The sequence below is a fragment of the Gavialis gangeticus genome, unplaced genomic scaffold (assembly GCF_001723915.1).
Source record: "Gavialis gangeticus isolate Ggan-Ray unplaced genomic scaffold, GavGan_comp1, whole genome shotgun sequence".
In the NCBI taxonomy this organism is placed as follows: domain Eukaryota; kingdom Metazoa; phylum Chordata; order Crocodylia; family Gavialidae; genus Gavialis; species Gavialis gangeticus.
This window is the reverse complement of record NW_017729011.1, coordinates 16,937,559-16,952,687: the sequence shown is the minus strand read 5'-3', so window position 1 is coordinate 16,952,687 and position 15,129 is coordinate 16,937,559. Positions and strand designations below refer to the sequence as shown.

General features: G+C 57.7%; 1 protein-coding gene across 1 annotated transcript in view; it reads right to left on the bottom strand.

The window, feature by feature from the left end:
- The window catches only part of LAMC3 (laminin subunit gamma 3), a 44,825-nt gene extending 30,299 nt beyond the window's left edge, over positions 1-14,526 (bottom strand). The window contains exons 1-9 of the mRNA XM_019510689.1: positions 14,085-14,526; positions 7,458-7,762; positions 6,942-7,072; positions 4,840-5,006; positions 3,611-3,799; positions 2,993-3,110; positions 2,661-2,759; positions 2,050-2,186; positions 800-907 (exon numbers count right to left, since the gene is read on the bottom strand). Of these exons, the coding sequence (XP_019366234.1) occupies positions 800-907; positions 2,050-2,186; positions 2,661-2,759; positions 2,993-3,110; positions 3,611-3,799; positions 4,840-5,006; positions 6,942-7,072; positions 7,458-7,762; positions 14,085-14,466 (1,636 nt within the window). The 5' untranslated portion in view covers positions 14,467-14,526. The remainder of the gene's footprint in view (positions 1-799; positions 908-2,049; positions 2,187-2,660; positions 2,760-2,992; positions 3,111-3,610; positions 3,800-4,839; positions 5,007-6,941; positions 7,073-7,457; positions 7,763-14,084) is intronic.
- Positions 14,527-15,129: the final 603 nt, after the last annotated feature.

Genomic DNA, 15,129 nt, shown 5'->3' with positions numbered 1-15,129 from the left:
GGGGGACCCCACTGCCCACATCCCTCCAGGTCGAAAATGGATTTGTGGATGATCGATCTATTCGCAGCTATTGAGCAGAGCGGTTCGAGATGTTTCCTCTGGCATCTCTAGAGCCAATAATGGTGGATGCCAGAGAGGGTATTGAATAGGGGACAGATCACTCAAGAAATATCCATTTCAGTGCTCTCCCTCTATAGCATCCACCCCTGCCACTGTCGGGAACGGGGCTAGATGGACCCCAGGGCTAGTTATTTGACCCCAGGGGTCTTTCCTGCCCAGAGCAGGGGGCTGGACCCGATGATCTCCCGAGGTCCCTTCCAGGCCTGAACTTCTGTGACTCTGTGACCAGGATGCCACTTCTAATGTTATGTTTCAGCCAGCATACCTGGGGTGTGCAGCCCCCAGACCTCCCTATAACCACACTGTTGGCAGCATGAATTCCCCCTCGTGGCAAGAAGACCCACAGCCCCTATGGACAAGGGGAAATGCCCAGCTCCTACGCAGTGCTGCTCACCTGCAGATCTCCAAACACTCCCCCCAAGAGAGGTGAGAGTCATTTCCTAGATAGGGATGTACTGAACAGGAAGGGACACTGCTGCCTGAGCTCACCCAGCAAATCAACGGCAGGGCAGGAGATAAAACTGAGCATCAGGGCACTCTGCCTGGCTTCGAAGGCACCATGATTTCATCCACAGATGATTTAATGATGATGATTTAAACAACCGACCCCAGCGTGGGTTCTGCTGCAGCCGCATAATGACTGCCGTCCCGACGCCCCTCATCGATACCCAGGCCGTACCCGGCGCGATGAAATCCGCTGGCTCCTGCTCGAGGTAGATCTTCCCCTTGGCCCAATGCAGAGGAGTCTCCTTGCCACCTGGTGCCTCAGCTTTCCAGCCCTCAGGCCCTGCGTGACGGATACACAACACCTGAGCGGGCCGCTGGCCTGACGGGAGAGCCAGCGCGGGGGTTTCAATGAGGAACGACCGTCCGCCCCCAAAAAGTCTTGACCTGGCCAGAGGGTCATGAAGGGAGGCCACGTGGACATCTAGCTTTTCCATATTCAAGGAACCCCTGACTCGAATGAGCCCAAATTTATCCCACGAGCCCTCTCTGGCTTCCCCAGGAGCACAGTGGAGACACCCCAAATCAGCGGGGAAGCATGAAGCAGTGAGAACGGTGGCGGGTGCTGAGCCACTGACTGCCTGGCCCATTTGAGAGTCACGTCCCTCCCGGGGCCACCCCTGCATGGGCTAGATCAGGCCCTACGTCCGTTCCAGAGCTAGGGGACATGGCATGTCCACACCGCGAAGGACACGGCATTTTTAGTTCAATCAGGACACGCTTCTTCTTGAGGAATCTTCACCCTCTGGGTCTCTGGCAGCAGTGCCCAGGTCAGGGAGCATTCATAAGCAGAGCTGAGCCACCACCTGGCAAAGCCATAAGGATATTTTCCCCTGGGCCAGGAAGGGCTGATTCGGCTTTTCAGGCCTTTCTCCGCACACTCCCATCCCGAAGCCACGGGACAAGCCCCATCAGAGGGGACAAGCTCCCAGGCAGACCCCTCAGATGGGTGGTGGGAGAGCAGCCTCTGGACCAGCTGGAGGGTTTGATGTTGCTGTTGCCCTGAGTCCTCGGCAGAGGGCACAGTCTCCTCAGATACAGAGCCTGGGGACGGCGTTCAGCCCCATGCTTGCCCCTCCAGCTGCAGAGCTGGCAGAGACCGTCCTGCTCCTCTCCCCTCAAAGCTGTGCTCATCCAGGGGCCTTTCCCCAGTGGGGATGAGCCCGGCTACACACAGCGACTCGGCTGAGGTTGTGATGCTGACACAAGAGCTCAGAGGAGGGAGCAGTCCTTTTGGCTCCTTCCCACCACTTCTGCAAAGGGTGAGCAGGACCCTGCTGCGCCTTGCTACGAGCCAGGGGTGGCAACACAGCGAATATGCCCCAGAGGAGCGCAGGGGGCCCAGGGCTGTGGGGGGAGACCTCTTTGCCTGTGACCATCTCCAAAGCAGGCAGCTGTGCTGCTCCCAGACTGGCAGGCTGGTACCTTGGCTGAAGTCGGAGTGGATGCGATGCACCTCGTACCCGGCGGCCGCTGTACACACGTTTGAGTGGCCGTAACAGAAGCAGCTGGTGCAGCCGGCGGGGTTGTGGGGCTGCAGGTTAAATGAGCCAGGCTGGCATCTGGCACCAGGGAGAAGAAATGCACTGTTATGAACGGGGCAGGGGGAGCTCACAGCTACTTCCCTCGCAGCCCCACGCAGCGCGGGGAGAGGTGTGTGTGCATGAGCCCGAAGGAGGAGGAAAGTTGCTCCAAGCCAATCCTGATCCCAGCCCCTCAAGCAGGCACCGCTGCAGGGGGTTTGGGGAAATGAACCATCACGGCAGCACCGGCTGTGGGTGGCTGGGGCAGGCAAGGCCAGGGCAGCCCTTTCATCTCCAGCAAGAAGTGGGGAGCTCTCCCCTTCCCCCATCTCTGCTCCAAACCCCGCTGGAAGCAAGGAGGACATTCCTGGTTCCCCCTACAGCCAAGAGGCGCTACAGAGAGGCAGGCTGGGCTCCCACCCCCACTGCCAAAGGGGAAGGCACTTCCCCAGCCCTGCCCCTGCCCCCATCCAACACTGCCCCGGGCACAGCCTGAGGAGCTGCTCAGCTCACATGTTGCACAGGTGCCCTTCCACCTTCTCCTTGCAGGTGCAGCGCCCTGAGTTGGAGTCGCACATCCCCACGCTGCCGGCGGGATCACAGTCGCAGGGCCTGCGGGGGCAAGAACCAACGAGGTGAGAGCAAACCCCGTGCCCCAGCTCATCCCCTACCGGCACCTGCAAGGCCTCCCCTCCTCCTGCTGCCCAGGCCAAGTCGATGCTGCTCTCTGGGGCAGGATGCAGAGGGGAGCCCAGCACTGAACCGCCCTCCCCACAGCCCAGGAGAGGGATGGGATGGGCGCGGGGGTGCCAGTCTGCACTCCTAAAGCCCAGGGCATCTCTCACCTGCAGCCCCCTTCACTGAGGGAGTGAAAACCGTCCTGGCAGCGCTCGCACTTCCAGCCGGTCACGGTGGCCTTGCAGGGGCAGGCTCCGGAGCTGTCACACTGGAGCTGCAGGGACCCTGCGGGGGACCGAGAGGTGCCAAGGCTGGGACAGCGGGCAAGCCAGGGAGTCTGGAGGAGGGCGAGGATGAGGGCAAGCGGGGGAGACACACTCGTGGACATTTAAGGCTTCTTCCACCCAGGAATTCAGGGGGACAGCTTAGGTAGGCCTGCCCCACAGCTACTGCCACCCATATTCCTGCCCGTGCCCCCAGCCCAGAGCATGCTTCCTTCCAGCTCTGCAGCGCACAGGCTGGGCCTGGGGGTCCCAGAGAGGTGTGCTGGGGTAACCAAAGGTTCAGATGACTCTGGAGCAGTGAGTGAAACAAGATGTTCTGGCAAAATCCCTTCACAGCCCATTTGGCCATCTGCACCGGGCTTCCAGCAGCCCTGAGCCCTGCCGGTACCCTCTTCTAGAGTAAACTTGCCCCAAGACCCATCCCAAGGGTGGTTGGAGCAGCAGATGGGGCTGTGGCATCAGCCATGCCCCTGCCAGCGTGCTCCCCACTGCCCTGCCTACCTGCCACGTTGCAGCTGCAGGGCTGGCAGGCTGCCCACCCATCCCAGCGGTAGAAATTCGGCCGACAGCGCTCGCAGTGCGGCCCGTCTGTGTTGTCCCGGCAGTGGCGGCAGTGCCCGCCGTGCCCAGTGCTGCGGTACAGCTCCCGGTCATAGAAGCATTGGTCTGAGTGTCCGCTGCAGTTGCACGCTGTGCCAGGGGAAGGAGAGAGAACGGGAACTTCACAGAGCATGAAGAGGACAGCCAGAGGTGGTGGGTCGGCATGGCTGTAGGAGGTTGAGGAGGGCCTGGGCCTTGACATGGACCCACCATCAAGGACCACAGCTGGGTCCAGCCTAGGTTCCCTGCAGTGAAGGGCTCGTGTTATCTCCCTCCATCACCTCTCAGCATTGTCCTGTGTTGTGCTGCAGCAACACTGAGGAGTCTCAGGCACAAAAATGCATGGTCCCTGCCCCCAAAATCTGCCCCCCACACTCCTGGGATGCTGGAGAGAGATGGTGGTGAAGGGCTGTGCTCTGCTCTGCAGGTCTTCAGCCTGGCTGCTGCATGCACTGACAACAGAGGGCTCTGGGGGTTCCCTCTGGCCACAAAAGGTGCCAGGGCAGGCATTTTCTCACCACATCTGTATGATGTGGCAGCCGGTCTCTGTCGTGTGCCAGGGGAATAGGAGACGTGGCTGCCCCGGGGCAATCAAAGACCCTGAAATGACTTCGCTGGGCATCAGGTGCTATGACTCATGGCCCACTACAACCCCCTGGGTCAACCATGACCCACTGGGCAGGGACTGGATCCTGCAACCTATGCAGAAAAGCCCCCTTGAGAGAGTAGACACAGCTTTCCAATGCTGGTAGCAGGGCTGGAGCTTCCCACCTGGAGCAGGGCAGGGCACCAGCTCAACCTGGTAAGTGTGGAGTGAGCAGAGAGGAGGCCCCAGCTGTGCCTTCCACGGCAGTCATGAGCCTAAGGAAGCACCCTGACACCCCTGAGGCACCAGAGGCATTACGGGAGATGAATTCAGGCCAGAGATGCTGGCCCTCCATCCTATCCCCAGTAGGACAGTGCTCTTGGGTGGAGATTGCCCTGCAGTGCAGCCAGCAGGCTCAGTGACTTCCCATGAACGCTGCCGCTTCTTTCCTACTCCCGCCACAAGTATGGGTAAAAAAAATCCCCTGGCACCTTGTAGCCAAGAGAGAGCCCACAGGCACATGGCACAGGATCGGGGTACTCACGGAGGCATTCGTTAGCAGACTCCGCCGTGCCGCGCGCCCACGGCCGGTCCTGGTAGAAGGCCTGGCACTGCTCACAGTCCATGCCGGTAGTGTTGTGCTGGCAGAGGCAAGCCAGCTGCCCAGCCTCGTTCGGGGCACACTCGCTGGCATGGCCATTGCACTTGCACCTGGAAGGGGCCAGAGGAGGAGAGCCACGGTTTCCACCTGCCTTCAGCTCCTGCAGACCTTAAGCCGCAGGGAGCACCTGGCTCAGCAGAGCCATTCGCTCCCAGTTTGGACTCAGCTTGCACTGACCGCAGGGAAGCCCTAGGAGGATGTGCCCCAAGCCAGGATGGACTCAGAGAGGCTGCACTAAGGTGTTATCTCGAGGTGGCAGCCAGAGTGAGCAGCAACCCTGGATCAGCTACCCCTCGGGCCCGTACACTGGGCCCCTCGCAACGCATGTGCATCCAGAAAGCGTTTTGAAAAAGGTAAAGGACTGATGGAGGCAGAAGTGAGCGAAGCATTGCGAATCTCAGCTGGAAGATGAAAGGAGGCTATTTCTTGTAGGTGCCCTGCTCTGAGCCACGGTAAGCAGAAGCATGCAAAGCAAGGCCCATTTGAGACCGGCTCCCAGCCGCTTGGCAGGGGAGAGCTCTGGTCTGCTGGATGGGGCAGCTGCCTCCAGCACGCACCAAGAAGGGAGGATGGAGCCCACAGACCAAGTGCACGGTAGCAGCTGGAACGGAGAAGCCTGAAAGGGCCTGGGGTAGCAGCTTCTGGGCCCCCTGGAAGGTCATTTATTGTGACTGGCTTTGGACAGGATGGACGTCACCCGCGCCGGAGGGGGAGAGACAGGAGCAGAGGCCAGGCTGCTTCAAGGCCAGCCAGCTGCTGCCCCTTCCCCGATGCAGTCCCCGGCAGATCCAGCCATGAGGTCATTCAGACTGAGGGTGGCCTAAATCTAGCACTAACAAACTCCAGCTGTTTGGGCCCGGGGTGTTAGAGACGGTCAAGGCTGCTCCTCCTGCAGCCTGCAGCACTTCTCCCACCCTGCTTCTTGGCTGTGTCTCTGCCCCGGAGCACGGGGCGCTGCTCTCAAGGGTCACTGGGACATGTGGCAGGAGCAGCGAGATGGAGCAGACACAGACTTGCTCCACTTGGGAGCCTGGGAGGAAGGGCACCGAGGGCATGAGGAGCCTGGCATATCCAGGGTGGTTCCTCACCAGCACTGAACACAACCCTTGCCCAGCTCATCCTCAAGATGCCAAGTGTCCTCTGCAGGCTCCCGAAGGGTAATTTTGGGCTGACGTGGCAGATGAAAGGAAAACGAGCTTAGCTAGACAGGATCCCTCAGCCCTCCACCCACAGCCTTTCCCTCCTGCCAACAGTGTGCCCCCAGGCTTCAGTGCCAGGGGCAGCAAGGAAGTGGCCACATGCCTTATGGGAATGAGCAGGCTGGCATTGAATCTGCAAGGCCCTGGAGGGTGTCTGCAGCTACCACCAACCATGCTTGTCTCTGGGCTTTGCTTCAGCTGATGGCATGGGAAGCACCCTTCTTTCCGGCTACAATGAAGCTGCATTTTAGGTTTCTAATTGTGCAAAGGCCCATCCCACACAAGCAGATTCCCACAACCAGCTTGTGTGCCTGGCTCCATTTCCCAGAAGGGGGTCTCCATCAGCTGCACCTGGAAGTTCCCCATCCCTCCCATAGCAGGAACGTTCCTACAGCACCAGCTTTCCGGGGAGCAGGGGCTGTAATGAGGGACATTTAGGCAGAAACAGGAGGACCCTTGAACTCACTGAAATTCATGCCACTGAGAGGGCTTTTTGGAAGGACCAAGACGGAGGATGGCCAATGAACGGACGTGGTGCCCTGTGTCACGGGACAACTCAGGTGTAAAGGATTCTCACTGGAGGGTCTCGCAAACTCCTGTATGGTATCAGCTCCATTTTACAGATGGGAAAACAGAGGCATGGAGAGATTTAAGTGATGTGACAAGGTCACACAGCTACTGAACTGCAGAGCTGGAGGCAGGACCCAGGAGTCTGGGTCTTTTGCTCAGAGATATGTTTCCTCCTGCTCCACACTGCTCCCGTCACCAGCCTGGCAGCCCCCCTACCTGCCGCCTACGGAGAAGTCTGTGATGGCATAGTAGTAGGACTGCAGCACCTTGGGGTCCTTGAAGATGTCATCCCCAAATGTGTTGAGCCGGTTCAAGGAGATGAGCAGGTCGGTGACAGTCACCCAGTCCTGCAAAACCCAGGGCACAGCATATGAGGAATGGCTCAGGCGAATGCCTCTAAATTAGGAAATAGAGTCAGCAGCTCTGTTACAAGATGGAGCAGAAGGGGCAATAGCTACCATGGGAGTCTGGACCATGGGATATAGCCCAGCAGGACCCTATAAATCCAACCCATGCAAGCCTGGCTCATCTGTGCCTTCCTACATACACATGTAGATGCACACAGGCTCCCACCATCTCCTAAAGGCATTAGGAGCGGAGTCGCTCTCTTTGCCTTCGAGCAGGTATCTCTATGGCACCCACACCATGATAATCAGAGCACTGATCTCTGAGCACCGGCAACTCCCCCGACCTACCACCATGCATGCACCCACCCCCAGCCAACCCTGGTACCTGCAGAACGAGGCTCTGGTCAAAGCTGTAGGCGCTGGGCCGGCCTTCCAAGGTAGAGAAGGCCACGTTCCCTCCACTCAGCGGGGAGATGTCGCTAAACTCCTCAGTGCAGAAGGCCACATGCTCGTCCTCACCGGGCCGCAGGTACTGCCTCTCCCGTTTCCCGTACGTCTTCCTGCAGGAAGCACTGTAGTATTGGTACGGTACCCAGGGCCCGCCGGCGCGGCTGCGCTTGTAAATGGCAAAGCTCTCCGGCCGGCTGGTGTGGAACTTCAGCCGCACGTAGGTGATTTCGTACGACTTCCCTGGTGCGAGAGGAGAGAAGAGGAGACAGCGAGGAGGAGAGTGAGCTCCCCCATGCCTGCAGAGCTTCCCTGGGGTGTGAAGGACTTCAGATTTCCACGTGCCTGCCAAAATCTGGTGGCATACTGCACCAAAGATGGGGTCATGGGGTAACCAGGACACATTATATATGCCATGCCCCATAAGAAACCCCTGACATGTACTTCTAAACTGCAAGGAGTTTAAGAACCATTAACCTCATTTTATGGGTCTGAAATAGGACCCCGGAGTCCTGATGCTCAGGACACCCAATACCCAGCCACACGTGGCTGCCTCTGCTGTACTTCTTGGGTGGAAGACTTCAGCCCCCGGACTGCCGCTTTCTGCACAAGCACAACATCAGCTTCCAGATTTAATGGCTAGAACGAGTAGGGCAGGTGGGCCAGTTGGGAAGACAAGCTGCCCTGAGAAACACAGGAGATCAGAGCAGCCAGGGCTCCCTCCTCTGTGCACGGCCCAGGTTAACCCGAGGTGGGCAGGGGCTGCTCACAGAGTGGCCACACGCTCCTCTCGCTCAGCACAGCATCAGCTCTGGGCAGGACATACCAGGTCCTGCAGCCTGCTACTCCAAGCCCCGTGTTTACTTCCGCCTCTTTTGTTTCTCTTGATACACAACCAGATATGCCAGTCCAAAGAAAGCAACGCGGCTGCTGTTCAGACGCTGCCGCATGCCAACAACGGGAAGGAAGAGACTGGATGTTAGGAACTGGCCAGCCCATCCACACTGGGGTCAGAGCTGGGGCACAGGCGCTCAGATCCTGGTGCCTGCTAAAATCCGACCCAGCACGACTGTGCCCAAGCCATTGCCCAGATACACTGGTGCAACAAGCCTGCTGGGTCTTGAGCCCAAGTCCGGGGCGCAGATACCCCCATTACAAAACCCTTCCTGCGCATTGGACCCAGTTCAGAGCTCACCTATGCCACTGAGGAGCAATGCCACAGAGCCAATGACCCACTTGCCCCCATGGCAAGGCCAATGCCATCATGCTAATTGGTGCCAGCTCTCGAGCTGGCCCCAGGGAACCAGAGCAGTGCAAAACCAGTGGAAAGGAGAGGCCCATCAGGTCCAGCATCACTAACTGGCTTCTTTTGGGCAGCACGAGGAAAGGTGCGGTTTGTGGGGAGCAGATCTTGATATCCTCAAAGCCAGGGCTGTGCAGCACTGCTGTTGCATAGGCTGTACAGAGGAGCGGCAGAGGACTCCAGGCTCTGGGGCCTTCAACCCAACCCTGAAACCACCTCTAAGAGTTAAAGAAAAAGCCTAAATGCAAATATCAAACTGCTTAATTGTATGAGACAAAGGGCTGGGCCAGCTCAAAGACTGGCTTCCTCCATAATTAGCTACAAGCCTTGGCTTTATTTGAAAAGATAATAAGTTCGGGATGTTAGAGGGGTTATTTCGGGACTAAGACAACAAACGTTTAATTGGGCCCATATGGACCATGTCAGCCACGGGCTGTGACTCTGCAAGAATCCCCTAAAGGAACCGAGTTAACTCGGGCTCCTGCAAGCCCGGGGGGGACCTCTGCGAGGGACTGGGCAGAAGGCCGGTCCCGGACCGGCCAGGCCCGACAGCCTACCAGGGACTAGCCCTGCAAGAGACACAGGCGTTGGGGGGAAAGCTGGACGCAGCTCAGCTCCCTGAAGACGCAACCTCACACAAGGCTGGGTCTAAGCCAAGCGCCAAAGCTCCTGCCCACACCCTGCGCTCCCACGGCTTCAGTGACATGGAGACGCAGCCCCTCCCAGGATCCGGCCCATCACGGTGGTTCGATCCACCTTCTCCAGCCATCCCGACTGCCCTCTGCTCCTCCCTATCAGCCTCCGGGAGCTGCCTAAATTGATGCCGTTGAGGGATGAATGCATTGATGACCTCTGGGCTCCCTGACCTGTTTCCATTTGGTTGCTCTTTCTGATGCATACGTGCATTTAGCCAGAGAGAAATACAGTATTTTGGGAAAGTGAGTTTGGCGGAGCTCAATAAGACTCTCAGGGAGGCAGAAAATAGGCCTTGTGGGTGGCTGGCACGAATGGGCATTCCTGCAGGGTACAGGGGTCTGGAGTGGATCAGAGAGGCCATGGGTGCAAAGCGTGTACTGCTTTCTGTGCTGGGGACGTCCCCCACACCTTGGAGGACTCTGGGACTCTCAGTGTCTTGGGTGGGTTTATTCCCAGAAGGAAATTCCTTGGGGGGTGTCTAGGAAAACAGAGGGAGGTCAGAGCAGTCAACGGGCAGAACAGTTTCCTCTGGGAGAGAAGCTGGTCTGTGCACTGTGTCAACAAACAACCAGCAACCGAACCCTGTGGGATAAGCTCCGGTTCGGGGCAAGAAGGGAGGAGAGGAAAATTGGGGTTCCCAGGTTCAGGCATCCAAGTTGTCCAGGGAACAAAGCACTGACCATCAAGGAAGCTTTTGGAGTTAGCTCCTGATCCAGAAACTGGCTTCAAGTTACAACGCTCTCTGTTACTCCAGTGATACTCCCCATTGCCCCATGACTACAGACGTGGCTGTCACCAAGGGAGAAACTCCAGCACATAATGATTTCTCCTTTAAATCATGTCAGAAGAAGATCTGACATGCAGGTTGGAGGGAAGAACAAGCACTACGGGGCCTGCGATCAGGCCGTTAAAGGAGGACTCCTGCGTTCTCTTCTGTTTGTGCATCAGTTTGCTTAGATGTAAGATGGGAGGAATAATATTTACCCATCTCACAAGAGGCAAAAGGGGTCGAAGGGTGTAAAATTCCCCATGGTTTCCTGATGCAAAACATGACAGGCAGATGGAGTATTACTGTCAGCCTGAAAGGTCTCCAGTGGAGAAGCCAAGCAGTAGTTCCCAGGACAAAAAAGAAAGCAGTTGCACAAGGATTCAGATGTAGGAGGCAACAGGTCCATCCTGGTCCCCCAGGGGCCCAGGAAGAGGTTTCGTAGACTGGCATATTCTAGGAACGCCGCTAAGACCAGGCAGTCTACGACAGGCAGGTCCAAGAAGTTCACGTGCGTGGAGTCTTAAAAGATTTGGCCGAGATGGCTGGATCATTCGGCCTGATCGTCCGCCACCTCGAAACGCTGACAAAGTCAGCTGGAAGAAAGCTAATGTCATGCTGTGTCTCGAAAGGGTAGCTGGGATGATCTAGGTCGTTATAAGTCTGACAGCTTGACTTCAAGCAAAATGGGCAAAAAGATGGAATGGCAGATAGGAGACTCGATGAATACAGAATGAAAGAAGCATGCTATAATTAATGGTAATTAGCATGGGTTTCTGGAAAATAGATCTTGTCAAATTAACCTGATGTTTTTGTGGTTGAGATTACAAGCCTCCATTGGTAAAAGTGACAGTGTCAGCTTCTGCAAGGCATTTGACTTGGTTTTACACAACATACTGATTAAGAAACTAGGGTGACACAAGCCCAAAATGGCATCATTAAACAGATTAAAAATTGGTTAATTGACAGAGTTCAAAGCATAACTAAATAGACAATCAAAGAGGAGCTCTTTCTAATGGGGTCCTGCAGAGATGAAGCTATTTAACATTAGTTATGAATGACCTGAAAGGAAAGGCTGAGAGAGCACGATGAAGTCCTGAAGATGATGCAAAGACGGGGAGTATTAAGAGGGCAGGGTGCCGACAGAGTGACCTGGACCATTTTGCAAGCTGGGCATAGGAAGGCGTTTTTGTACGGCCAAATGTAACACTGCACGTCTAAGGAAGAGAAGGGAGGCCACCTTACAGGAGAGGGGGTCTCCGTACGGGAAAGCAGCAACTCTGGCAAGGACTTGGGGGTGATGGAGGGTCTCCCATTGATTGTGAACTCCCAGCATGACTTTTTAATCAAGAGGGATGCGTCATCGGGGGACTATGGAGTAGGAGCAGAGCGGCTGGAGTACCTCTGCATTTGGCACAGCTGCGACTCCGTTGGAAAACTGTGCCCAGTTCTGGGGCCCACGGTTCAAGAGGATGTTGACAACGTGGAGGGGTTCAGAGTACAGTCATGAGAATTTAAAAGAAGCATTGAGAAACATGCCCTCCAGCGAGGGATACAAGGAACCCCGTGTATTCAACTTAACCAAGGGAAGGCTGGGAGTGACCAGATCCCGGCGCATAAGATCTCCACAGGGAACGGAAAGCAGACAACAGAGGACTCTTCCATCTATCAGAGCTACAGCACGATCCCACGGCTGGGACTCGAGACAAATTCAGAGCAGAATTAAATTTGTCACGGGATGCGGGGGTAATTAACCACTGGAACATTTTACCCGGGGCTGTGGTGGAGCCAGCGTCACAGGAAATGGTTTACATCCAAAGGGAGGCTTGGGGAAAAGAGCTGCTCTCATGCAGATGGACCCTGACTCCAGAAAGTCCCGTGGCATGGGCGAGACAGGCCAGGCCAGATGATGCCCGTGGTCTCTCCTGGCTTTGTCCGAAGGAAAACCCTGGTTCTGCAGAGGTGTTGGGATCTGGAACGAGGGCAGTTTGGCTCACCCGGCGGCATCTTTCATCCCAGGCAGGACGCCCTTGCCGGGATTCAGACCAGATGTCTGTCGATTCACGGGGGGTTGGGAAAGGAGCGACCTCTGCAGAAACAAGCTACTCCCGTCTCCCTCCATCCTCTCTGGGGAACCGGCAGCTGCGGCATCAGCTTCCCCCCATCAGCGGGGTGGAGGGCAGCACCGCCGACCTACTCCATCGGGGGAGGCTCAGCGTGCGTCTCCGAGGAGCAGTCACAACCAGCCGACACAGCTCCAGCCCTGGACATCATCCCTACGTACTATTTGTTTAGCTCCGAACAATGGTGCCTCTGTTTCTCCTCGCACCATAAAGGTGGCCGCCAGGCTAGGAATGACAATGGAAATATCACAGGCCTGGGCGAATGCCAGCATCGTTCACACAGCAGGGAAACGCATCCAGCTCTTAAACACGCCAGGCACCACTCCGCACGGTCAGGCTCCAGCCAAGGCAGGCCGGTTGGGTAATAATGTATACGGACAGAGTCAGGCCCTCGGCAGGTGAGAACCGGCCTCGTGGGCCCAAGATCAATGACAATTATGCTTCTTCCAGGCAGCCGAGGACCAGCCCATCGAAATGGATCCCCCTGCCATGTTGCTCCAGGTAAATGCACTGGAGTTAATGGAGTGACTGGGAGGTGCTGATGCAGCCTACCCAGGCTGCTTAGCCCACACCCAGCGGCCTCCGCTACCACGCAGTCGTGGGAAGCAGCAAACACTGATTCCCATTCACTCCACCCCTCAGACACAGGCGGTGGCTCTGAACCCTTCATCGGCGCTGCCCCTGGAGGGCCCCACCTGGGCTGCCCTGTCCCGCGGTACTTTTTGTTCAGTATTTAACTGTTTGACACAGATGTTTTCCCTCTGGATGACAAGAGGCAGCTGGGGTCTAGTGGGCTCCACGTTACACTAGCAGCCTCATGGGGGCCTCCCAGCTCTGCCACTGTCTTCCCATGTGGCCTCGGACAAGTCACGTAATCTCTGCATCCCTCCGACTGTGACACAACGCCCATGACACGGGCAACTCCCCCAGGGCTGGACCACGCTCTCTGGCCTCCGCTCTGCAAAGCCCTGTGAGATGATGGATGGAAAGTGCTCCAGCCATGCCAAGGCTGAGTCACCCTGCCGGCCATCCTTCCCCAGCTGTAGTGGCGTCATGTTGGTGCCAAATGGCAGCGTGACAGAGATGTTGTTCGATGCTCGCACACCTCCTGGATCGCATCAGCCCCTTGGCACATCCTCACCCTGCCCTGGCCACTTTGAGCCCAGCAAGAAACAAACTCCACTTCCCAATCTCCCTGCCAGCGCCCTGCCCCATCTCACCCCCATCTCGTGGTCTCCTGCCACTGCAAGACCCCAGCAACCCCCAGTGCTCCAGTGTTTCTCCTCCTGAGAGCCCTGGAGGCAGGGCCGTGCCATTTGCTGGGTTAGGCAGGCACAGGGAAGGGTAAAGGACTTGCCCGGGGGAGCACCAGAGCAAGGGAGAGAAGTCCAGCTGCTCCAGCTAGTGCCCGATGGCTAGACTGTCCCGTTTCCCCCACCCAGCTGTAGAGCAAATGAATCCCATCTCTCTGTGCCAGTTCACAAGGAATCATTTCAGGCTGGACCCACCAGCCACCCTCTTCACTCCAAGGACTGTCTCTTTCCAGCACCCCATGCCAAGCCCCAACTGCTGGAGGGGTGGGGGGCAGCCAGCAGGAGACTCGAGGGGCTCCTACAACCCCTTGGTTGGGCAGGTCCCTGGGGACGGGGCGGATGGGGGGATTCTGGCTGCACTTACCCAGGCAGAGGGTGATGTTGACAGAGTTGGGGTGCTGGACCCCAAAGGCCATGGACTGGCTCTGCCACCAGGTGCTCTCTTCCTGGCTGTGGAAGTCGGTCAGGTAGGTGGCATTATGGTGGCGCAGGGGGTCGCCCATGTCACAGCGGCGGCACAGCTGGGTGGAGCGCCCGTCGCCCATCTGCAGGCAGTAGTCCTCTGGCGGGGACCCGCACGTGTTGGTCACCTGCACCTCCCGGCCGAACGCCGCGTTCTCGAAGACGGGCATGCAGCGCCGGGCTCGCCCCTGCGCATCGTAGCAGGAGTCCATGCCCCCCGTGGCAGGGCGCAGGCCCAGGCTCAGCGCAGCAGCCAGCAGGCAGAGGCCAGGGGCTTGCGGCATGGCGAGCCAGCAAGGGCACTCAGCTTCCTCCCCAGTGTCCGAAGCGGTCTCTGGAGCCTCGCAGCCGTCCCTCCTTCGGCGCTGGGATGGGTCAGCCCCCGGGCCTGGATGCTTTCGCTCCGGGTTCCACCTTGTGGATGCTGCTGGAAAGGCCAAGGACCGGCTTCCACGTGCCTAACCCCCAGTGTTTTTGCCCACTACCCACCTGGGGGCTGGGGTCTCCCCACTGGAGGTGGCAGCGTGAACCGCCAGGATGAGGGTCTCATCCCCATTCGGTCAGGGCACCTATGGAGTCCCCGGGACATCCCAAAAGCCCGTGGGACCAGGCCAAGCTACAGTCATCCCCAGAGCCCTAGGGTCACTGCTTCAGCCTTGCCTCAGAGCTGCAAGCCTATGCCCACTGCCCAGCCCTGGCCAAAGGATGCCCGTAAGGGTCGGTGGCAGGAGACCACCCCACACCCAGCTGACTTGTGAGTAAGGATGCTTGGGTCTCCTATGCCACCTCCCCACCCAAGCTGTTGGCTCCTCTCTGCCCCAGAAATGGGCCTGCTACATCTGCATTTTATATGGTGTCTAGTGAGGGGCAGCCGAGATTCCCCACCTGGTGCTCAGCATTGAATTGAGATGCACAGGAAGACCCTCCAGCTCCCCGAGCCCTGGGGC